We start from the raw sequence: 24,489 nt of genomic DNA, 5'->3' as shown, positions 1-24,489 counted from the left end.
ACATTCCATTAGCCTCACAGCGCCAGGGACCTGGGCTCGATTCCAGGCTCAGTTTGTATGGAGTTTGCACATTCTTCCCCTGTATGCGTGTGTTTCCTCTAGGTGCTCCAGCTTCCTCCCACAGTCCGAAGACATGTAGGTTAGGTGGATTGGCAGGCTAAATTATTGAGTGTGCAGGCAAGTTGATGATAGGGTAAGGGGTCAGGTGTGCGTGGGATGCTGTTTGGTGGGTTGCTGTGGTCTCGACAGGATGAATGGCCTGCTTCCACACCGTGGGGATTCTATGATTAGCCTTCAAGTTATTTAAGTTTATCTGGTTTAATTCTACTTGCTTATAATTTTTTGACAGTCAACATGAAGTCCAATGACAACATTATAACACAGTGTCATAGAGTTTTTACAGCAAGGTAAGCAGCTCTTCAGCCTATCTTGTCTGCACCTGTCATCAAATATCCATTTAATCTAAGAGATAGTAGGAACTGCAGATGCTGGAGAATCTGAGATAACAAGGTGTAGAGCTGAATGAACAGAGCAGGCCAAGCAACATCAGAGGAGCAGGAAGGCTGATGTTTCGGGCCTAGACCCTTCATCAGAAATGGGGGAAGTGAAGGGCGTTCTGAAATAAATAGGGAGAGAGGGGAGGTGGTTGGAAGATGGATTGAGGAGAAGATTGGTGGAGAGGAGACAGACAGGTCAAAGAGGCGGGGATGGAGCCAGTAAAGGTGAGTGTAGGTGGGGAGGTAGGGAGGGGATAGGTAGTCCAGGGAGGACGGACAGGTCAAGGAAGTCGGATGAGGTTAGTAGGTAGGAGGTGGGGGTGGGACCATTTAATCTAATCTTAGTTTCCAGCACTTGATCCATAGCCTTGTATGCCTTGAGGCCTGTTCTACACAGCTTCAGGCAGTGAATTTCCAGATACCCACCACCCTTGGGGTGAAAAATGTTTTCCTCAAACCCCCTCTAAACCCCCTGCCCCTCGCCTTGAAACCGTGTCCCCTGGTTATTGACACATCTTCAGTTAGAAGGGAAAGTTTCTCCCTATCCATCCTGTCTATGCCCCTCTGAACTTTGTACACCCCGCTCAGCCTTCCTACAGGATGTGAAATTCCTGATATCTGCTGCCACGTTTTTCTGGCAATGTCTCCCACTCACTTATGAGAAGTAAAGATGGTGACTATTTCTGGAATTCTCCTCTCACCCTCCCCTGATAACTTCGTTGACACTCCCATCACCCATCCTGTTTAGAATATTCAGCTGTATGTGAATAGAAGATCTATATTACTGTCAGATGAGACATCAAAAGAAAAGGTGACCGTCCTCACTGATTACATCCAGCTGAGAGATGTAAACAGACCGGCACACACCGTACCTGGAGACACACCCAGCATTACTTAAAAGCCATTATGCTGCAGGGCTGTTGTGACTTGTCAAACTTTGAGCTTTGAACTACGTAGTTGTCCTGCTCACAAAATTTGCTATTGGACAATTGAATAATATCCCGAAGAGAGTCAATAGTGCACAGACAGAATTTGTGACAGGAGAATTTTCCCCATTCATAAAACAAGTAATCTTGGAGGACTGTTGAGATGTAAGCATTGTTATCCTAATTTGGGAAGGAATTTATGTGGAGAGGCAGTGAATGTAGACTATGTTAGTTTTAGCAGTTGCTAAGTAAGTCCTTGTTGGGGACAATATGCACGTCTAAGAAGTGCTAATTGGTTAGCAGCAGTCTGTATTTAGAAATATGAGTCATGGAAAAATTGGAATTTACTGAGAAAATAAGTAAACCTACATATACACAAGCCAAAGAGCTGTTGTTGGATTCTGAGTACAACTGCTTTCTGAAAACAAATGGCAATCAGGAATGGGATCTCAAGCTCATCCTGGTTAGATCTCTCAACCCATCACATGACTCATTGCTGGGTTCATGCTGAAGTCGATTTGAGCACAGCAAGTGCTGGAATACAGATGGATTTATTAACATCTACTATACCAGGCAAAACAGCACATCTGGGAAAGCAGCCAGGAGATGATCACATCACAAGGCAATAAGTAGCTAATGACAAAGTAAAGCAAATAGGATGTTAGGCTGAAGAAGGTTGCTAGAGTCCCAGAGGATCATCAGACTGGTCTCTCATTAGAGAGAGAATGGAATAGAATAGAACCAAAATTTATTGTTACTTGTACTTTTACAAAAAATACAGTGCGAAGTGCTTATGTCACCATAATACTGCACCTATATCAACAACAGAAGTCACAAATAAAAAAATTTAAAATTAAGACAAAATCCATCTTAGTTCAATTCATGGTTCCTAGGTTCAGGAAAAGACAGTACCTACATTTTCCAGTTCTGAAGAAAAGTCACTGCCGAAACAGACCACCATGCTGGGCCTTTGGAATATAAGGCTGAGAGATGTTGTAGAAGCTGCCGAAAGGAATTCTGGGCCACTGGATGCCAGGCCAAACCTGAGGATCACCACACCTCAGGCAAGGGGAGAGGTTGAGAAAGAAAGACTTTCATGAAAACCTCAGCCGCTGTGGGAATTGAACCCACACCTTTGGCATTACTCTGCATTGTAAACCTGCTATCCAATCAACTCAACTAAGTCAAAGAGCTAACAAAAACAGTTTGTTTTGCATTTAACTTGGTCAAGATCTGCTTGGAGCAAATAGCTCAAATCTGAGCTGGAAAAAATATTGAGACATTGCAGAGGTAATTGAGGGCAAGGGGGCAAAATGCATGATAATAGTGTGATTCTTCACATTGGAATGAAAACTGAGGGATGTCTGAGATAGATTTTTGGGTGCCTGGTAGCCTCTTTGTGAGGTCCACCAATTTAGTATCAGTCACAGCTTACATTTGTATAGCACCTTTAGTATGGTGAAACATCCCAAGGCACTTCTAAGAGCAAAATCAACCAAACATTTGTCACCTAGTCACATTAGCAGATGTTGGGACAAATGGTCATGGAGGTAGATTTTAAGATATGCTTTATAAAAGAAGTGATATGAAGGATTAAGAAGGTAATTCCCCAGTCTACGGCCCAAACAGCTAAAAGCACAACCAATGATGTTGGTGTGATGTAAATTGAAGATTCACAAAACTCCAAAATTGGAGAGGTGCAAAGATTGTGGAAGATGTAACAGAGGGCTATAGGAGAGAGGCCATGGAGGGATTTGAAAATAAGGCTGAGAATTCTGAATTTGAGAATTTTTCAGATTTGGGAACCGATGCAGGTCAGACAGGCCAGGGGAGGACAGGGTTAGCGTTGGTGGGTGAACACAACTTGCATCATTTGCTCAGTGCCAGTGAGCAGTTGGGTCCATCAGAACAACCCACTGCCTGGCCCAAATAAAGGTCAATTATAGAGTGAGGGCCCAATCTGCCTTGGGATTCCAAAGCAGCTATGGTTAGGACTGTGCTTGAGTGACAGGAGCGTGACTGTTACATTTTAACCCTCGCGACACCGGAAACGCCAAAGGAACACATTGTTGCTCCAGCAAGTGGAATGTGCCCCTTGATAACACTACCATCTAATGTTGGTCAGAGTCTGCACAGTAAAGGGTCCACCTGCATCAGCTCACATATGGAAGCTAGTGCACCAATGACATCCCTTTGTTTGATGATATTTCAGTGAAACATGGATAACATACAAATACGAATGTGGATAGCTCTATCGACAATAGTGCTGTGCCTGGGGTGATGGGTTATTGACTCTCATTTGCGGGTCACCTATCTTTTCCCCAGGTGAAAGATTGCATACTAGTCCTTTTAATTACAAAAAAACATGGGTTTGCATTCCCTGAAACTTTAAAGGTTACATGTTAATTGATTTAGGTTTAAGATCCTAGAAATAAATTGGTATAGAGATAAATATTTTCCACTGAGAAGTTAATGACGAATCTTGGACTCAGAGGCAAAACTTCTCAGTAATGAGATTTCTTGGTATTTCTCCACCAGTATTCGGCTAGGCAACACTCCAGTTCTATTTAAGTGCTTCATGATTGTTGAAATCTGAGTTCAAACATTGGTTTAATTGCCTTATTTCAACAGCTCCCGGAAGCTTCATCTGTCTGCCTGTTTCCAAGTTGTTCCAGCTCCAAATGTGAACCTGTCCGTGCCAGTGAGAAAGTCCACAGATTAAAATCAAATGGTAGTTCTCTGCTACATGTCCCCATGGTAACATGGATTTGGGTGGCAGAGTGGTTCAGCTGTTAACACTGCTGCCTCAGTGCACGAGGAACAGGGTTCGATTTCACCCTTGAATGATTGTCTGTATGGAGTTTGCACATTCTCCCCGTGTCTGCATGGGTTACCTCCAGGTGCTGTAGTTCCCTCCCACAGTCCAAAGGTGTACAGGTTGGACGGATTAATCATGGGAAATCCAGGGTTACAGGGAATAAGATTGGGGGAGGATGAGTCTGGGTGGGATGTTCTTTGGAGGATTGGTGTGGACTTGATAGGCCAAATAGCCTGCTTCTACATTGAAGGGGTTTTATGATTCTAGATTCTTGGGTTATCTAGATAGAAATTTAACTCTACTTTTCACTTCCAAAACATATCTTTTGATCTGAAAAGTATATGGATACTCATGACTTTCACTTCTTTACCCATTGCTCTTCAGCTCAGCTTCAATCTGGGGAAATTACACCCTTTGGCTTTTTTATGAAGCTAAAACAAATTCAATATTGTGAATTGTTTTTGTTCCTTTAATACTTACCCTTTTATGCTAATATGGACATTCTTCAAATGGTAATTTTCTTAGTTGTGTTTTCTAGCTAGCCAAACCAAATTTTACTTTTCCTTGTTTAGCTTATGTTTACAAATGGAATTCTCAAAATTAGACCTTTCCACTTCAAGGACGTGAATGATTGATTCAAATTCTATCTTCAGACATTTCCATAAGATTTTATTACAGAGGTGCACAGTATAACCATACACTACCTGATCCAACAGCCACAACTTCAATCTGTTCCGAGTAATATGAACTCAACTTAATTCCCAATTAATACCAGTCATCTGCAGAAAATTAAACATAATTAACATTTATCATCACAGTAGAGGCTAATAACCTGAGAAATCTTAAACTTCCAGTTGATAGCTAAAAGAATTTATCAAGAAGATTTCACATGTTAAAACTTTTTTTTATTTAAAGAAAGTCAATTACAGATATATCGTTCTTTCCTTTAATTTCATGTGTGCGATCTTGCTGCATGGATTTTCACCTTTTGCCAACTTAACAATGTCTGAGCTTGATATTAATTCTTCTAGATTCACTAGTGCTGCATCAATGATAGTTCCCTGTAACTTATCCGTGGCAACCTGGCACATTCAGGGTACCCCAGATAGATATTCAGCTTATTACCATTACCTTCCAATACATGCTCTTTTATCTGAAAGGATACTTTAAGATATTCCCTTGTTTACTAGTTGTTCTTCAGACTTTGTTTTAATGTGGAAAAATTACATGGATAGTTTATGCTTGCAATTGGGCAACTTTAAGTTATACACATTTAGGATCCCTTATGAAATTAAGAAAGAATCTAATGCCAGGTTCGGGGCTAAAGGATGTCACCATATAAAGGACATTTAATCTCACCTTTACATTTGCACCCATATTTAGATCAGAGCTATCTAGATGTAAACTTGAGTGGTTCTGGCTGTTAATGGATTATATGGAAACACAGAGGTAGTGAAAATGGGAACAGGAGTAGGCTACTAGACTTTTTGCGGTTGCTCTGCCATTTAATACAATCATGGCTGATCATCAACAGTAATAAAATGTGAGGCTGGATGAACACAGCAGGCCAAGCAGCATCTCAGGAGCACAAAAGCTGACGTTTCGGGCCTAGACCCTTCATCAGAGAGGGGGATGGGGAGAGGGAACTGGAATAAATAGGGAGAGAGGGGGATGCGGACCGAAGACGCCTCCCCCTCTCTCCCTATTTATTCCAGTCCGCCTCCCCCTCTCTCCCTATTTATTCCAGTTCCCTCTCCCCATCATCTTCAGTCCGCCTCCCCCTCTCTCCCTATTTATTCCAGTTCCCTCTCCCCATCCCCCTCTCTGATGAAGGGTCTAGGCCCGAAACGTCAGCTTTTGTGCTCCTGAGATGCTGCTTGGCCTGCTGTGTTCATCCAGCCTCACATTTTATTATCTTGGAATTCTCCAGCATCTGCAGTTCCCACTATCTCTGATCATCAACAGTACCCTGTTTTCAATTCCTCTTCATGCTCTTTGACTCCTTTAGCCCCAAGAACGACATCTAACTTCTTCTTGAAAACATTCAATGTTTTAGCCTCAACCACCTTCTGTGACAAAATTCACAGGCTCACCACTCTCTGGGTAAAGACATTTCTTCTTGTCTCAGTCCTAAATGGCCTAGCGTGTCTCCTTAAAATGTGATCCCCAGGTTCTGCATCTCCTTATCATCAGTTTTCCAAGCATAGATTGGGACTGTCATAGTGTTAAGGGTTCGAATTGACAGAAATTTATTAAGATGTGTACAAGAAAATTTGCTGATTCAATATGTGGACAGACCTACTAGACAGGGAGCAAAACCTGACCTACTGTTGGGAAATTTTAAGGTAGGGCAGGTGACTGAGGTGTCAGCAGGGGATCATTTTGGGGCAGTGACCATAGTTCTATTAAAGTAGTGATGGCAAAGGATAGAACAGATCCAAAACCTAAAGTTCTAAATTGGAAGAAGGCCAATTTTGATGGTATTAGGCAAGAATGTTCAAAAGTCGACTCTGGGCAGATGGGAAGTCTTCAAAAATGAGATAATGAGAGTCTGGAGACAGTATGTTCCTGTTAGGATGAAGGGCAAGGCTGATAGGTGTAGGGAATGCTGGATGACCAGAGAAATTAAAATTTTGGTCAAGAATATGAAGGAAGCATACGTCTGATATATACAGAAGAATTTGAGTTAATCCCTGGAAGCGTATAAAGGCAGTAGGAGTATACTTAAGAGGGAAATCAGAGGCAAAAAGGTGACATGAGATAGCTTGGCAAATAGGGTTAAGGAGATTCCAAAGGGACTCTACAACTACATTAAAGACAAAAGGTTAACTGAGGAGAGAATAGGGCCCCTTAAAGATCAGCAAGGCTGCCTTCACATGGAATCGTAAGAGATGGCGGAGATACTAATAAGTATTTTGCATCAGCGTTTACTGTGGAGAAGGATATGGAAGATAGAGACCATGGGGAAATAAACAGCAACATCTTGATACATGTCTGTATCTCAGAGAAGGTGGTGCTGGATGTCTTAAAATGCATAAAGGTGGATAAATCCCTGGGACCTGATCAGGCGTACCCTAGAACCCTGTGGGAAACTAGGGAAGCGATTGCTGGGACTCTTGCTGAGATATTTGTGTCATCAAAAGCCATAGGAGAGGTGCCAAGAGACTGGAGGTTGGCTAACATGGTGTCTGTCACTATTTAAGAAAGGTGGTAAGGAAATGCCAGGGGAACTACAGGCTGGTGAGCCTGACATCAGAGGTGGGCAAGTTGTTGGAGGGAATTCTGAGGGACGGAACTTACACGTATTTGGAAAGGCAAGGGCTGATTAGGGATCGTCAACATGGCTTTGTGTGTGGGAAATCATGTTTCACTAACTTGATTGAGCTTTTTGAAGAAGTAACAAAGAGGACTGATGAGGACAGAGTGGTGGATGTGATCTATATGGATTTTAGTGAGGCATTCGACAAGGCTTCTCACGGAAGAATGGTTAGTAAAGTTAGATCACATGGAATACAGAGAAAATTAGCTATTTGGATACAGACCTGGCTCGAAGATAGAACACAGAGGCGGGTGGTGGAGGGTTACTTTTCAGACTGGAGGCCTGTGACCTGTGGTATGCCACAAGGACTGCTGCTGGGTCCACTATTCCTCATCATCTATTTAAATCATTTGATTTGATTTGATTGATTTATTGTCACATGTATCTAAGTAGAGTGAAAAGCTTTGTTTATGAGCAGTATAAGCAGATCATAGTAAGCAAGGAGATACAGACCAGAGCTGAAAAGAAAACTAGAGAGGCAGAGATAGTCGGAACTGCAGATGCTGGAGTCTGAGATAACGAGGTGTAGAGTTGGATGAACACAGCAGGCCAGGCAGCATCAGAGGAGCAGTAAAGCTGATGTTTCAGGTCTGGACCCTTGACAGAAGCATATAAAAGTTGTATCACACAAGGCCTGCATTAGGCAAGATCAATATTAGCAAGTTCTGCATTATTTGAAGTTAAAGAATCCATTCATCAGTCTAGTAACAGCAGGGAAGAAGCTGTTCTTGAACTTGCTGGTGCGTGTATTTAAGCTTCTGCATTTTCTGCCTGACAGAAAAGGTTGTTGGAGAGCGTTACTGGGGTGCAATAGGTCGTTGATGATGTTGGCAGCCTTTCCACAGTAACAGGCCGTGTAATGGCGTCCATGGATGGAAGGTTGGCTTCTGTGAGATTCTGGCCTGTGCACTCAACTTCCTGTAGTTTCTTATGGTCCTGAGGACAGCAGATGCCGTACTGCCATTATGAACCCGGACAGTATACTTTCAAACATGCATCTATAAAAGTTATGAGGAACTTTGTGTACATGCCACATTTCCTAAGCTACTTGAGGAACAAGAGGCATGTTGTGCCTTCTTGACCATCACACCTACATGGGAAGTCCAGGTCAGGTTGTCAGTTATTGTCACTCCTAGGAAATTTACATTTTCCACACTGTCAACCTCAGCACCATTAATATAGACAGGGTTACCTTCTCATTGTTTCTTTCCGAAGTCAATGATCAGTTCTTTAGTTTCATTGATGTTGAGAGAGAGGTTGTTCTCACTGCATCATGTCATCAAGCCCTCTATCTCCCTTCTTTATTTTGATTTGTCATTGTTTGATATCCGTCCTACCGTGGAGGTGTTGTTGGCGAACTTGTAGATGGTGTTTGTTCAGAATTTGGCTACACAGTCGTGGATGTACAGGGAATACAGTAGGGGCTGAGGATGCATCCTTGAAGGGCTCCAGTGTTGAGGGTTATTATGGAAGAGGTGCAGTTGTCTATCTTCACTGATCGCGGTCTGTGGATCAGAAAGCTGAGGATCCAGTTGCAGAGGGTGGAGCTGAGACCAAGGTCTTGGATAACAAGATGTAGAGCTGAATGAACACAGCAGGACAAGCAGCATCAGAGGAGCAGGAAAGCTGACATTTCGGGTCTGGACCCTTCTTCAGAAATGGGAGAGGGGAAGGGGTTTCTGAAATAAAGAGAGAGAGTGGGGAAGGCAGATGGAAGATAGATAAAGGAGCAGATAGGTGGCGAGGAGACGGACAGGTCGAGGATGGAGCCAGTAAAGGTGAGTATAGGTGGGGAGTTAGGTTGGGGGTTGGTCAATCCAGGGAAGATGGACAGGTCAAGGAGGCGGGGATGAGGCTGGTAAGTAGGAGGTGGGGGTGGGGGTTGAGATGGGAGGAGCGTATAGATGGGAGAAAGGACGAACAGGTTAGACAGGTGGGGACGAGCTGGGCTGGTTTTGGGATGCAGTGGGGGGAAGAGGAGATTTTGAAGCTCGCGAAGTCCACATTGATACCATTGGGCTGTACAGTTCCCAAGAGGAATATGAGTTGTTGTTCCTGTAACGTTCCGGTGGCATTGTTTTGGCACTGGAGGAGGCCCAGGATGGATATGTCATCCAAGGAGTGGGAGGGGGAGTTGAAGTGGTTCACGACTGGAAGGTGTAGTCGTTTGTTGTGAACTGATCGTAGGTGTTCCACAAAGTGGTCTCCAAGCCACCCCTCGGTTTCCCCAATGTGGAGGAGGCCACATCGAGAACAGCAGACACAGTATACCACATTAGCAGATGTGCAAGTTTTCTTGGGGCTTGGGACAGTGGTGAGGGGGTAAGTTTAGGGGCATGTGTGACACTTCCTGCGGTTGCAGGAAAAAGTGCTGGGGGTGGGGAGTGTGGAGCGGACAAGGAAGTCATGGAGACAGTGGTCCCTCCAGAAGGCAGATAAAGGTGGGGAGGGAAAAATGTCTTTGGTAGTGGGGTCAGATTGCAGGTGGCAGAAATGTCGGAGATCTTGGGAGTTATGAGATAGGTCTGGAAGGGATAATCGTGTTGAAGGTGGAGCTGCAGTCAATGAGCAGGAGTCTCACTGAGGTGTCCTTGTTATCCAGAAGTTCCAGATATGCGTGCAAAGCTAGGAAAATGGCATCACTGTGGACCTGTTATGTTGGTAGGCAAATTGTAGAGAATCAAAGCAGGCTGGGAGACTTGAGTTGATGTAGGCCGTGACCAACCTCTCAAAGCACTTCATGATTTGGATGTGAACATCGGGGGTATGGTTAGTAAATTTGCAGATGACACCAAAATTGGAGGTGTAGCACACAGCAAAGAACGTTATTTCAAAGTACAATGGGATCTTGATCAGATGGGCCAATGGGCCGAGGGCTGGCAGATGGAGTTTAATTTCGATAAATGTGAGGTGGTGCATTTTGGAAAGGCAAATCAGGTCAGGACTTATACAGTCAATGATGAAGTCCTGGGGAATGTTGCTGAACAAAGAGACCTTGGAGTGCAGATTCATAGTTTCACAAAAGCGGAGTCTCAAGTAGACAGGATAGTGAAGAAGATAACAAAGTGTGTAGCTGGATGAACGCAGCAGGCCAAGCAGCATCTCAGGAGCACAAAAGCTGACGTTTCGGGCCTAGACCCTTCATCAAAGCTCAGCCTGCTGTGTTCATCCAGCTACACACTTTGTTATCTTGGATTCTCCAGTGTCTGCAGCTCCCATTATCTCTGATCACAAGGATAGTGAAGCAGGCATTCGGTATACTTATTTTCATTGGTCAGTGCATTGAGTATAGTTGGTAAGTCATGTAGTGGTTGTATGGGACGCTGGTTAGGCCACTTTTGGAATACCGAGTGCAATTCTGGTCTCCCTGCTATTGGAATGATGTTATGAAACTTGAAAGGGTTCAGAAAAGATTTACAAGGATGTTGCCAGGGTTGGAGGTTTGGAGTGCGAGGGCGAGGTTGAATAGGCTGGGGCTATTTTCCCTGGAGCATTGGAGGCTGAGGGGTGACCTCATTTAAGTTTACAAAATTATGAGGGGCATGGATAGTGAAAATGGACAAGGTCTTTTCCCTGGTTGGGGGAGTCCTAAACTAGAGGGCATATGTTTAGGATGAGAGGGAAAAGATTTAAAAGGGACCTTCGGGACAACATTTTCCACACAGAGGGTGGTGCATGTATGGAATGAGCTGCCAAAGGAAGTGGAGAGACCGGTTTGACCAACTCTCTCTAATTTCAATAAACTCTGACATAGAAGGACATCAATTTGACTGGGACAAGTTACAGTACTAGGTCAAGTGAGACAAAGACAAGCACGAGAATTCCTGGAGGCCCGGTTTGAGCCACCGATGCAATAAAAAAAATTAATGTTGAAATAGACCCTATCTACATACCGCCATTGTACAAAAGCAAAAACAAGACTGCCCACCATGATAGACTGGACCGTATAAATTCAGAGCAGGATAGAACAACAGCGCTTCACCGGAGGTGACACAGTACTGGCAATGTCACATAGAAAGGAGACAAAAGGTTTGCATGAAAACCAGTCAGCTTGGCAAACCAACAAACAACTGAAAAATCAACTGAGTGATTTAAAGTTGATATTGTGTTAAAACGTAAAAGTTAGTGATATGATGAAATTTCCAATGATATTTTATTTCTCATAAAGACTTCAATTCTAAAAAGCTCCTAATATCGTAATAGAACTTTTCCACACCTTAATCAAACACAATAAGTCATGATGCACTTTGTCCTATTTTGGCATTTGGTTAGATTATGCATTGATATTTAAAAATTTAATCCTCGGGATGTGGGTGCCAGGGGCAAGGCATGCATTTGCTGCCCATCCATTCTTGCCTTTACCTGAGAGAATTTGCCAAGCCATTTCAGAAGCTATTGATCTGTGGAGAGAAAAGACAGTTAATGCTTCTGGTCCAGTAACCCTTAAAAGGATCTGCTTTTTCTCTACAGATGCTGCCAGACCCTGAGGTTTTTGAGCAATTTGTTTTTTTTGTATTGAACCATAAAAATCACATTGTCTTACCAGACCATAGGGCTCTCATTCGACAGAGAGTTGGTGGTTTAACCAGAAGGGAGGGGTTAAGAAGGAGAATCCTTCAAGGTAACCTTAAGGGTGTCACTGCCGCCTCACACTGCCAAGGAACTGGGTTCAAATCCAGCCTTCGGCGACGTTCTGTGTGGAGTTTGCACATTCTCTCACTGCTCATGTGGCCTGTCACCTGGTGCTCCGGTTTCAAAGAACAAAGAAAATTACAGCACAGGAACAGGCCCTTTGGCCCTCCATGACTGCGCTGATCAAGATCCCCTGTCTTAACCTGTCATCTATTTTCTAAGGGTCTGTATCACTTTGCTCCCTGCCCATCTATGTACCTGTCCAGATAATTCTTAACAGTCACTACCGTGTCTGTGTCTACCACCTCCACTGGCAACACGTTGCAGGCACTCACCACCCTCTGTGTAAAGAACATTCCACACGTATCTCCCTTAAACTTTCCTCCTCTCACTTTGAACTCGTGACCCCTCGTAATTCAGTTCCCCACTCTGGGAAAAAGCTTCTTGCTATCCACCTTGCCTATACCCTTCCTGATTTTATAGACCTCAATCAAGTCCCCTCTCAATCTCTGTCTTTCTAATGAAAACAATCATAATCTACTCAGCCTTTCTTCACAGCTAGCGGCCTCCAAACCAGGCAACATCCTGGTGAACTTCCTCTGCACCCTCTCCAAAGCATTCACACCCTTTTGATAACGTGGCGACCAGAACGGCACGCAGTACTCTAAATGTGGCCGAACCGAAGTCCTATACAACATTCCAAAGATGTGCAGGTTAGGCAGCTTAGCTACATTGCAGTGTCTAGGGATGCGTAGGCTAGGTGGATTAGCTAAAAAAAATCTGGGGTTAACAGTATAGGATAGGGGGTTGGATATGGGTGGGAGGCTCTTCAGAGAGTTGGTGAAGACTCAATGGGCTGAATGGCCTCTTTCCACACTATAGGGATTCTATTTTGTTCTATCACCTCCATGGATACGGCAATTAAACCCATGCTGTCGGTGATATTCTGCCATGCAAACTAGCCATCCAAACTAAGACCCATAAAATCGTAGTGTAGAAGAGGCCCAACTTTCTCCTGCCAAAAATATATTTACAACTTATACACGTCCCACTTTCCTGCCCTAGCCAAATAGCCTTCAGTGTGAGACCAGCTGCACAAAACTCAGCTCATTCACCTTGGTGTTGCCTGGGTAGACACAGGTAACACACCCCCAGAAGAAATCGCCTTTGAGGAGCTGGTGGGGGAAGGAGAGGAAAGGAAACTGCGCATGCGTATTGCTAGCCGTGCTGCCGCTTAATACGCATGCGCTTTCGGGTTGAGGTTCGCGGGGGAGGGTGACGGCTGTGCGACATCACGGGAGTTTCGGTGTGCCGGCAACAACACATGCGCCTTCACGGGTGTGCCGGCAAAATGGTGCATGCGCCTTGTGGTTCCACGGCTGTGATGGGGGGAGGGGAGAGCGGTCACGTGTCTGGCAGCACTATCGTGTCGGTTTGGAATCCTGACGCCGTTTGAATGCGGCGCGCGGCCCCTCGTCTGTTTCCCCCCCTCCCCCGTCCCCGACACTCACAACGGCCGCCGGGGGGAACGTCTGACTGAGGCAGGGCTTCCGCACGCTGTGGGTACGCAGGTAGACACAATTTCGGTGTAAAAAGAAATAAACTCCGCCTCGGCCTAGGGGAGGACCATGGGACTGGGGGTGAATTGGGACGGGGAGGGAGATGCCTGCGGTTGTCCTGGTGAATGGGACGGAGGTTTGGAGGGGGAAGAAGGAGATAGATCTGACTGGCTGGTGGAAGGCAATGAGGTTGGAGAATGGCAGGGCTGTCGAGAAGGGAAGGGGAGATGTCAGGTCTGCCAAGTGAGAGAGGCGTACAGGTGATTAATTTTATTGTTGTCACATGTACAGTAATAATGAGCAGTGTTGTTTGTGCGCTATAAGACCATAAGACATAGGAGTGGAAGTAAGGCCATTCGGCCCATCGAGTCCACTCCGCCATTTAACCATGGCTGATGGGCATTTCAACTCCACTTCCCTGCACTCTCCCCGTAGCCCTTAATTCCTTGCGATGCAGGCACATTGTACCATACGAAGTGCATCAGGGTGGCAAAACTAAGTACAACATACAGTGTTACAGCTGCAGAGAGTGAGATCAGTATTAACATTAGAGAAGTCTGTTCAAAAGTCTGATGACAGTAGGGAAGAAGCCGTTCTTGAATTTGTTGGTACACGTCTTCAAAATTTTATGTCTTCTGCCTGATAAAAGAAAGTGGAAGCGGGTATAACTGGGGTGGGAAGAGTCTTGGATTATGCTGGTTGCTGTCCTGAGCAAGTGGAAAGTATAGATAAATTCAATAGATGGAAGACTGGTTTGTGTGATGGACTAGGCTGTCTTCACTCTCTGTAAATTCTTGTGGTCTTGGGAAGAACAGTTGCCAAACCATGCTAAAATGCATCCACATAGGGTGCTTTGTATGATGCATCTATAAAATTTGATAAGAATCCTGAAGAAGTAGAGACTTTATTGTACTCTCTTGATTGTTCTGGCAACATGAGTGGACCAGGACAGATTATTGGTGAACATCAGTCCTCGGAACTTGATGCTGTTGACCTTCTCCACCTCAGCAACATGCCTTCCACTCTGATTCCTGAAGATAATGACCAGCTCCTTTGTTTTGCATGTGTTTGATGGAGAGATTGTTGGCTTTACACCATGCTACTAAGCACATGATCTCTGTCCTGGGTTCTGTCTCATCGTTATTAGAGATCCAACCTACAGCAGTAGTGTTGCCAGCAAACTTGTAAATGGAATTGGGGTGGAATTTGGTCACACAATCATGAGTATATAAGGAATATAGTGGGGGTTGAGTACATAGCCTTGTGGGGCATCGTGAATCATAGAATTCCTACAGTGTGGAAACTGGGCCTTTGGCCAAACAAGTCCAGACCGAACCTCAGAGCATCCCACCCTGACCCAACCCCCATAACCCACATAATCTACACCTCCCTGAACACTACAGGCAATTTAGCATGGCCAGTCCACCTAACCTGCACATCTTTGGACTGTGGGAGGAAACTGGAGGAAACCCAAGCAGTCATGCGGAGAGTGTGCAAACTCCACACAGACAGTTGCTCGAGGGTGGAATCATACCCGGGTTCGCTGTATCACCGTGCTGTCCTACCGGTATTAATGATTGCTTGAGGAGGTTCACCTATTCTTATTGATTGTAGTTCATGGGTCAGGAAGTCAAAGATCCAGATAGAAGGGTGGGGGAGCAAAGATTAGAGATGAGTTTGTTTGGAATTATGATTTTGAAGGCATAACTGTAGTCAATAAATAGAAGCCTAACATAGGTACCCTCGTCACCCAGACATTCCTGGGATATGTAGGGAGAGGGCATTGGCATCTACTGTAGATCTGTTGTAGTGGTAGGCAAATTGCAAAGGATCAAGGCAATTTGATAGGCTGGAGTTCATGTGAGCCATGACTAACCTTTCAAAGTGCTTCACAATTATGGAGGTCAGAGTCACGAGGTGGGGATGGGGTAGTGATTTAGGCAATCCACATGATTTTCTTTGGCGTTGAAATTTTGTTTTTATTTATTCATTCACTGGATGAGCGTGTCACTGGCTAGGCACCATTTACTGCCCATCCCAATTGCCCAGAGGGCAGTTAAGAGTCACCTACGTTTCTGTGGATCTGGAGTCACATGTAGACCTGACCGTGTAAGGATGGCAGTTTCCTTTCCTAAAGGACGTTAGTGAACCAGATGAGATTTTCCAACAATTAACAATGGATTCATGGTCAACATGGTTGACAAGTGACATTCGTGCCACACAAATGCCAGGTGATGGCCATCACCAATAAGAGACAATCTAACCACCATCCCTTGACATTCAATGGTGCTCCCATCACTGAATTCCCCCACTGTCAACATCCTGGGGGGTTACCATTGACTAGAAACTCAACTGGACTCACCACATTAGCACAGTGGCTGCAAGAGCAGGCCAGAAGCTAGGGACACTGTGGCGAGTAACTCATTGCCTGACTCCTCAAAGCCCGTCCACCATCTACAAGGCACAATTAAGGAGTGTGATGGAATACTCCCCACTTGCCTGGATGAGTGCAGCCCTACCAACATTCTAGCTAGACGTCATCAAGGACAAAGCAATGTGCTTGCTTGGTACTACATCGACAAGCATTTGCTTCCTCTATCACTGATGCTCAGTAGCAGCGGTGCACTGTCAACAGAAACACTGCAGAAATTCTCCACAGATTTTCAGACAACACCTTCCAAACCCACCACCACTTCAATTTAGAAGGACATGGGCAGCAGATACATGGGAACACCACTCCCAGCAAGTTCCCCTCCAAGTCTTTTACTATCCTGACTTAGAAATTTATTGCCGTTCCTTCACTGTCGCTGGTCAAAATCCTGGAATCCCCTCCCTAATAGCATTGTCAATCAACCCACAGAAGGAAGAAGGCCACGGTTCAAGAAGGCAATTCGCCACCACCTTCTCAAGGGCAGCTAGGGATGGACAAGGAATGCTGGCCAGCCACAGATGCCCACGTACCATGAATGAATAGAGGAAAAAAAAATTAGGCTCTTAATTTCAGATATATATTGAATTCAAATTCCACCGTTTGCCGTGGTGGAATGCGAACCTAGGTCCCAGAACATTATCTCGGTCTCTGGATTAACAGTCCAACGATAAAATCGCTAGACTATTGCCTCCCAGTATGGTGGTCTCCTTGATGCAGGTGGTGATTTCAGATCATCGTAAAGCAAGGCTAAAGACGCTTGCAAATTCTTCTGCCACCTTGTCCATGCAGACCCAGATTCACAGCCGGCCTCTCTCCGAACCTGTTGCTTTCTGTGGGTTCACTCAAGAAGGCTGATCTAATTCTGAGTCGGTGACCATGCGTTTAGGTGCATCCAAAGATGTTGGGGTAAGTGACATTGCTTCACTGACCTTCTGTTCAAAGCGAGCCGCTGGCAGAGGTTGGTGAGAATGGCAAGGGTAATAAGCAGGAGATTTGAGCTGTGGTGGATTGAAATGGCAGGGCTTGAGATGGGGTAGGATTGGCACCGCTAGGGAGGAGCACGGCAGCTTAGAGGAAAATGAGAAGGTTGAGTAAATTTAGGAATTTATGAATGGTAGGAGTGAGGGAAGTGAAAAAAAAATGATTTGCAGATTGTTCTTAATAATAATGTTTTTGCAGTCTAAGACTGCATTTGCATTGTTCCTGCTGTCTGAGTCGAGTTTTTTTGAAGGTTGAACCTTTGTGACAAAATTGGGGAAATTTTTAATCCTGCTATTGTGGAGGGAGATAATTGCTTTCTCCGTTTGCATAACCGTTCTCTACAGTTTTTAGATAAAAACTGAAAAACTTAAAAAAAAAACTGCTGGTACAGAAGAGGTCTGAGGGCAGCTGTTTTTTGTCCTGATTCTATTCCAAGTGTTTTGTGACAGATGGAGAATTGACACCCAAAATATTGACTTTCCTGTTCACTTTGTGATACTGTACACCCTGCTTTGCATTTCAAGAATGTCCAGTGTCTGCTTTGCTTAAACATCCTATGTTAACTGCACGTGAGTTTGTAATATGTTCAGCAGCTTGGGGGAGCTCACACTTCAGGAACCTCGTATAACTGGTTCAACACTTAATCCAATCTATGGTCTTAAAAGAGGCCAGGCTAACACCTAATTTTGCTTAAGTTCCAAATCTTTGAAAAGATTTGCTGACTGATAATTCAGCTAAAGGCCAGAGATTGAATTGATAAATTGGAAAGTGTGCGGAAATTAGCAGCTATGTTGATCTGTATGAAAGGGATAAAATAACTATCGGTTTATATAACATAACATTGATCATTGATTCCTTACGGTGTGGAAACAGGCCCTTTGGCCCACATTAACCCACAGAGCATCCCACCCAGACCCATCCCCCTAAGCGCCCACCTAATCTACACATTCCTGAATACCATGGGCAATTTAGCATGGCCAATCCGCCTAGCCTGCACATCTTTGGACTGTGGGAGGAAACTGGAGCATCCAGAGGAAACCCACGCAGACATGGGAAGAATGTGCAAACTCCACACAATCGCACGAGGGTGGAATCGAACCTGGGTCCCTGGCCTTGTGAGGCAGCAGTGCTAGCCACTGTGCTGTCCCCTTTTGTTTTCTGAACACAACACAAAAGGCAAAAGATGGCTGAATAGAGCAAACTCATTCTATTAGATGGGGCTACAGGGTTTTTTGAGACTCTTGCACTAGTCTGTGGGGTAGGATTTGAAATTTGATTTGTTTCCAGTGACATCAGAATTTTTCAACTTGCTTGAATGTTCCTGCCAAGCATTGTAAAAGAAAGCAGAGTAGCAATGTTTCAAGTGTAGTTGAATGATGAACATTAATCATAAGAGCTGTGTGCATTGTGCTTTGATGTGGCAAATAATCTTATCTTCAGAGCTTCTTTTGAATACATTGAGTCAAATTAATAAATTGTAACTGTTCATGACTTTATCTCTGATATTATTTGTAATAATGTTTCAAAAGTTAGCAAATCTCCACCATTGTCCGTTGTAATTTGAATAATGTTGCTATTTTTTAAGTAGAGGAGTATATATGCCACATATTTTAATAATAATTTCTGCTCAGTTGGAATTTAATTTTTTAATAATGATAGAAAGATTCAATTAGTGAAACATAGATTGAGGTCAGTTAGTATCCAGTTGCAATGTCAATAAAGTTCCTTGATGAGAACATGGTTTCAGATAGAAAGCATACAGCATGAAGTGTTTTTATTCATCAGTTAGATGGCTAGACCGACTTTTATTGCCCATCTTTAATTGCCTTCTTGAAACTCTGTACCTAGGTAGTGTAGGTACACAAGTGCTGTTTGGCCTGGCTGGGTGGGGGTGTTAGTGGTGGTGGTGGTGAGTTCTATGATTTGAATTGTAGTGACCGTAGTGAAGGAATGGGAATATAGTCCAAGTCAGCGTGATGACCGGCCAGTAGCGGGACTTTGAGATGGTGGCATATCCTTGTGTCTGCTGTTCTTCTAGGCAGGAGAGCTTAGGGGTTTGGAGAGTGCTTTCAACTGATTTTGTTGCAGTGCATCTTGTAGGTGGTACATGCTGCTGCCACTGCCCACTGAAGGGAATTGATGTTGCAGATGATAGATGAGGTACTTTGTTTTGAATGTAATTGAGCTTCTTGAATATTGTTGGAGCTACACTCATTCAGACAAGTGGAGAATATTCGGTCATATTCTGGCTTGTGCCTTGTAGATTTTGAACCAGTTGTCGTAGGACTCCTTGTCTCTGATCTGCTTTCATAGGCACAGCATTTACATGGCTGATCTGGTTCAGTTTCTGGTCAGTGGTAATCCCTGAGGATGTTGAAAGTGTCTTTGCATGAAAAAATGATTAAGGCATTTTTTGTTTTTTTAAAAAAGAAAAGTTATTTCATTGTATTAGATTGCATTTTATGCTTTTTTATACAACTTGAAAGAAAATTTTTTTGAACGCACTTGGTTAATCTACATCACTTTTGAGGTTAGCAACACTAATGTTAGCAGAACTGGCTTAAAGCAGCTGTTTGCATCAACACCACTGCTGGTTCTCACGGAGTGGCGTTAGCAAAATTGTAGCCCACGTTAGTACTTATAAAATGCAATTTAATAGATTGAGAATAGGTAAAAAATTAAAAGCCTGATGGTATATTTAAGAATACAGATATGAATACAAATACAAACTATGCAACAGCAAAAAGGCTTGGTCTTTTTAATTGTGCTTTTCAATTTAAAACACAAGTTGCGCTTATGCCAAAAGTAAATTTGTTGTATTTTGCATTATAATTTTGAAATGGTGGCAGTGATTTCACCATTCGTGTTTTCTGCCAGTCAAAAATGTGATTTTAATTTATTTTCTTATGCAGTGCTTGTGTTGGGTATGATTTTGTGTCACTTATTAAACAAATGGGGGATGCATTTTGCAATAGGAGCATGAATGATGGTCAGTCTTAAGCATACGCCACAAGGTTGGGAGGCTTTTTTATGTTGAACTGTAGAGTTTTTAAGTGTAGATATAGTGTTAGAACTTTTGTGTTTTTTTTATTTCTACAGTGATTTGTCCCTGCTAAGGATGAGTTTGTGACTTTGAGGAGCAGTTGGTGCACGTTTGCTCGGGAGTATGACTGGTTGGCCATGGTCCTCAACTCATTGCTGAAGTTGGTTCAGAGGCAGACTTACACCTGCCTGTCCCATCAATATGGCCTTTTCCTCTGCTTTGCAGGGTTAGTGCTCATGATTGTGTCTGGCTTTCAGTTTGGCGAGGTAAGTACCTTGCACGATAATGCATAATTACAAGACCAATAAATTACTATGGGCATATCTAGCTAAATAACGCCCCCCCCCTACGATCCTCAACTACATATAACCAAATATTTACTCCACAGCTGTTTTCTTTAGAATCGGTTAGAACAAGCTTAAAGGATCACACATGTGCCACTTAGCTTCCACTTTTCTACCCATGCTTTGTTCTCATAGATCAAACCAGATTTGTATTATTGTAAACAAAGTACATAATAGGAGTGTCACTTGATAATTCTGACATAAATAGCCATTATGGCTGTTTGTAGCATTCTGTTTTTGTTGGCAGTTTTTTGCACTGCACCCGAACAGACTATTCCTATAGCTTCAGTAAATAATTTTACAAGTGTAATGAAATTTATGATAACAGTATAGCACAAAAATGTGGGTTTGAACATTTTTTGGTCTTTTATTATCTCTCTAGGCCTTATGCCTAATAATAACCTCTTAGCTTCCCAAACTAATCAGAATACTAAATAAATTAATTCATCAATTTTTTTCAATTCTTTTGAACTCCTACTTAGTTGAAACTGGAGTTCTCCTGATCATTAAGTGGACTGTAAATTAGAAATACAACCTTTTTGTGCCTGTTTTATAACTGAATTTCAAAAGAATCTTGGTCAGTTGTGAAATAAAAACAGCAGAGTGCTGAAAACTCTCAAGATAACTTCCAGCAGTTGTGGAGAAGGATACTGAGTTAATATTCCAAGTTTATAACCTCTCTTCAGACCTGGGCACCACACCTTGGGGGACTTAAATTATTCGTGGAAGAATGGCAGGATAGATTAACCAGAATAAACCTAGATTCCAAGGTTAAATTATAGGTGAGACTTAACATACTTAGTCGTGTACCTTCAAATTCAGAAGATTAAGGATGCTTTGATCATATTTCAGAAGATGGATTTGGAGAACCTGTTGATGTTTTTTGAGGAATCTAGAATAATAGGACATGGACACGAACCTCGAGCCAGACCTTTCAGGAGTGAAATTAAATGATACCTTTTTCTGCGAAAGGGCATTGGATCAATTATTATTTTTAAAACTGAGATTGGTTGATTTTTGTTATGTAAAGAAAGTAAATGATTTGAGACAAAGACAGATCTGTGGAGTTATGTGACATAGGTGCCATTATCTACATGAATGGCAGAGCAGACTTAGGGCTAATTGATCTTCTCCTGTTCCTATGTACAGGTACAAAATGCTAAAATAATTGTTCTTTGTGAGTATCTTAATTTGCTGCTCACATGTTATGTGTAGTGATATTATCAGGTTGGATTGGTTTGCTATTTTCTGTGTTTTTTTTCAATAGAAATTTGGCTTTTGGGACGCTGGAATAGCCTATAGCCTGTAAGAATGTTGTTAGCCACTGGTTTAACTCCTGCTTTCTTATTGACCTGGTATGGAAGCTGAGCTTTCTCACAAGCTTCTTCAGACTCTTTCACAGTTGAGAATTCATCTAGGCCTTAATATGACACCCTGGCTATTACTGGGTCTGGAATATGATCCAATTTAATTGACAATTACAACAAATGCTGTAAGTTTGAGTAACTTTGGATAAACATTTTATAGCTCAAAATATTTATTCATTTTCCCATGTATCTTATAAAATCCATTATAAGGTGATCCATTAGGACTGTTTTCTTTTAAGATTGCATTGAACTGTAGAGGAAAATGTCTTGTCTGTCAATGGATAATAGAAAACATATGAAGTTTAGTTTTCAATTTGACTATTCTTTCTAGGTTGTCTTGGAATGGAGCAGAGACCAATATCATGTCATGTTTGATTCTTATCGTGACAATGTGGCTGGAAAATCATTCCAAAATAGGTAAACGACAATGAGTCTCAGACACTTGATGGCTTGTTTTGAATCTTGCAGATTGCAAATGCAAGAATTGAATACATTAAAATCTGTTCAGTTTTTTTGTCTGTCTTGTTGATAGGTTTCTTCAGTGGCTATTAAAGGGGCAATCGATTCTTCTTTTGCTACTGAAAATAATGTACTTTCAGATATGTTTAAGCAAAAATGCTGGTTTTTAATCTGGAATGCTTCAAGAAATGTTGAAAATACCCTTAGATTGAAATTGGAACTTGAAAAGAAAGATGTATAATTATATAGCAGCGCTCATGATCTTTAATGTCTCAAAGTCCTTTATGTCCAAATAAGTACTTTTGAAAAGTAATTATTGTTGTGATGTAAGAAAAAGGTGACAGCCATTTAACACACTCCCACAAACTACAGTGTGATACTGATGAGATAATCTAATGATTGATGAATAAATATTGACCAGGAACCCTTGCCATTCAAAATAATGTCATAGGATCTTTTACATTCACTGAAAGAAGACCTGTTCTTAATTAAATGTGGAGGATTGCACCTGCAAAATCACAAAGTCTCTCAGTTTTGCACCAAAGTGTCTGCCTCAAGTCTGTACTTCAGAGTTTGGAGTATGACTTGAGTCTACAATCTTTTGACTCAGAAGGAAAATTATTACCAATGAGCGTCAGCCAGCACATGTTCAAATGAAGGCTGGGTTAACATTGCATGTACAGCATACAGTAGTAGGCTTGGAGACCATATGCGTGCCACATAAAGAAAATAAAGTTCACTGTGGTGCATACTTTATAGAGTTTGAGGGAGTGGTTAAGCCATTTGGTAAGAAAGGGTTTCTTGTTCAGAATTTCATAAGGATCAGTTACTATCTCCAACTTAGATGCACCAATCATTTAAAGAATGCTTCAAGCAAAGTATTCAAATGCATTAAAGTTGAATTGACTGAGTTTGTATGCATAGCCACTTTACAGATGTTTTGGGGAGTGTAAAGCTTCCTCAACTGAAATTTCATTAAATGATTGTGACATTGTAAATCTTTTCAAACACTTGTGACAGCAGAAAAGCAGGGATGTGTCAGTCAGTTGTTCAAATGCCTCGTAAAAATAATTATAGTACTATATCAGTAATCTATGTAATGTACTTTACGTTAATGTTTTGTTCTCCAGCATATCTGAAAGTAACAGTTCTGTAAGTATATGGCACTGGTGTGGAATAAGAGTAATTATTTTATACTTTTGTGCATTAGGTTGTGTCTGCCAATGCCAATTGATGTGGTCTATACATGGGTGAATGGTACAGACCCTGGTTTGCTGAAGGAACTGCACGAAGTGCGGGAACAGATGAAGAAAGACCAGCAAACACTGAAGTGTGTTTTTCCTTCAATCATTTAATGTTCTTTTTGGCAGCAGCTTACAAATTCTACTTTTCCGTGCTCCTACTGTTCAGGTTTCTGTCCATGCAGGAAATAACATAACACTGACTAGTGTAACTTACTGGACCAGAAATACAGGTGGTGTACATTCAGACTTTCAATTTAATGAAAACAAGTAAATGACCTACTGGTTAAAGTTGCCTCAAATCTGGATGGATTGTTGTGAAATAACTGGGTCACTAAAAACCTTCAAAGAAAGAAACTTAATACCCTTACCTTTTCTGTGATTCCACACCAACCTTGTTGACTCTAAGATATCCCAAGTGATCTAGCCAGCAATATTTCTCATAGGCATCTTCATCTGAGAATTAATTAAAGGGTAGCATGTATTTATAAAAGTTAATACTGTATATTCAGTACCTATGTTAAAGTGCAAATATAGTGAATGCATCAGTGAAATTATATTATACACCTTTTGTTGCCAGTCTGGAAGTGAATTATGTTCTAGTATATCCCATCACTATTTCACATTTTCTAATAATTACCATATGATACTTTGTTCAGTAAATGGTAAATGTGGTAGTTGGAAGTTGGTAAGGATGAGATTTCTAAATTTCTGGAAGTGCAGGGTCAGATTAGAACAAGTCAGTATGGATTTAGTAAGGAGAGGTCCTGCCTGACAAACCTGTTAGAATTCTTTGAAGAGGTAACAGGTATGTTAGGCCTGGGAAACCCAGTAGATGTTATCTATCTAGACTTCCAAAAGGCCTTTGATAC

At 42.5% G+C, this 24,489-nt stretch overlaps 1 protein-coding gene and 1 long non-coding RNA gene across 5 annotated transcripts in view; one reads left to right on the top strand and one right to left on the bottom strand.

Annotated features, from left to right (window-relative positions):
- Positions 1-11,444: 11,444 nt before the first annotated feature.
- LOC125461008 (uncharacterized) lies at positions 11,445-13,373 on the bottom strand. The gene is made up of 3 exons (XR_007249373.2): positions 13,308-13,373; positions 12,104-12,305; positions 11,445-11,960 (listed from the first exon to the last, which is right to left on the bottom strand). It is a non-coding gene; the product is annotated as an uncharacterized LOC125461008 (long non-coding RNA).
- Positions 13,374-13,598: 225 nt separating this feature from the next.
- Positions 13,599-24,489, top strand: part of gnptab (N-acetylglucosamine-1-phosphate transferase subunits alpha and beta) — a 105,769-nt gene continuing 94,878 nt past the window's right edge. For 2 of the 4 annotated variants that reach the window (XM_059652578.1, XM_059652581.1), the window contains exons 1-4: positions 13,599-13,763; positions 20,263-20,472; positions 22,249-22,334; positions 23,587-23,706. In XM_059652578.1, the coding sequence (XP_059508561.1) occupies positions 20,344-20,472; positions 22,249-22,334; positions 23,587-23,706 (335 nt within the window). In that variant the 5' untranslated portion in view covers positions 13,599-13,763; positions 20,263-20,343. Of the gene's footprint in view, positions 13,764-17,013; positions 17,089-20,262; positions 20,473-22,248; positions 22,335-23,586; positions 23,707-24,489 lie in introns of those variants that run through there. The other 2 variants (XM_059652579.1, XM_059652580.1) reach the window with 2 other exon arrangements.

Source organism: Stegostoma tigrinum, chromosome 18 (assembly GCF_030684315.1).
Source record: "Stegostoma tigrinum isolate sSteTig4 chromosome 18, sSteTig4.hap1, whole genome shotgun sequence".
Classification (NCBI taxonomy): Eukaryota; Metazoa; Chordata; class Chondrichthyes; order Orectolobiformes; family Stegostomatidae; genus Stegostoma; species Stegostoma tigrinum.
Note: the sequence above shows the minus strand (reverse complement) of the source record. Positions and strands in the feature narration are given on the sequence as shown.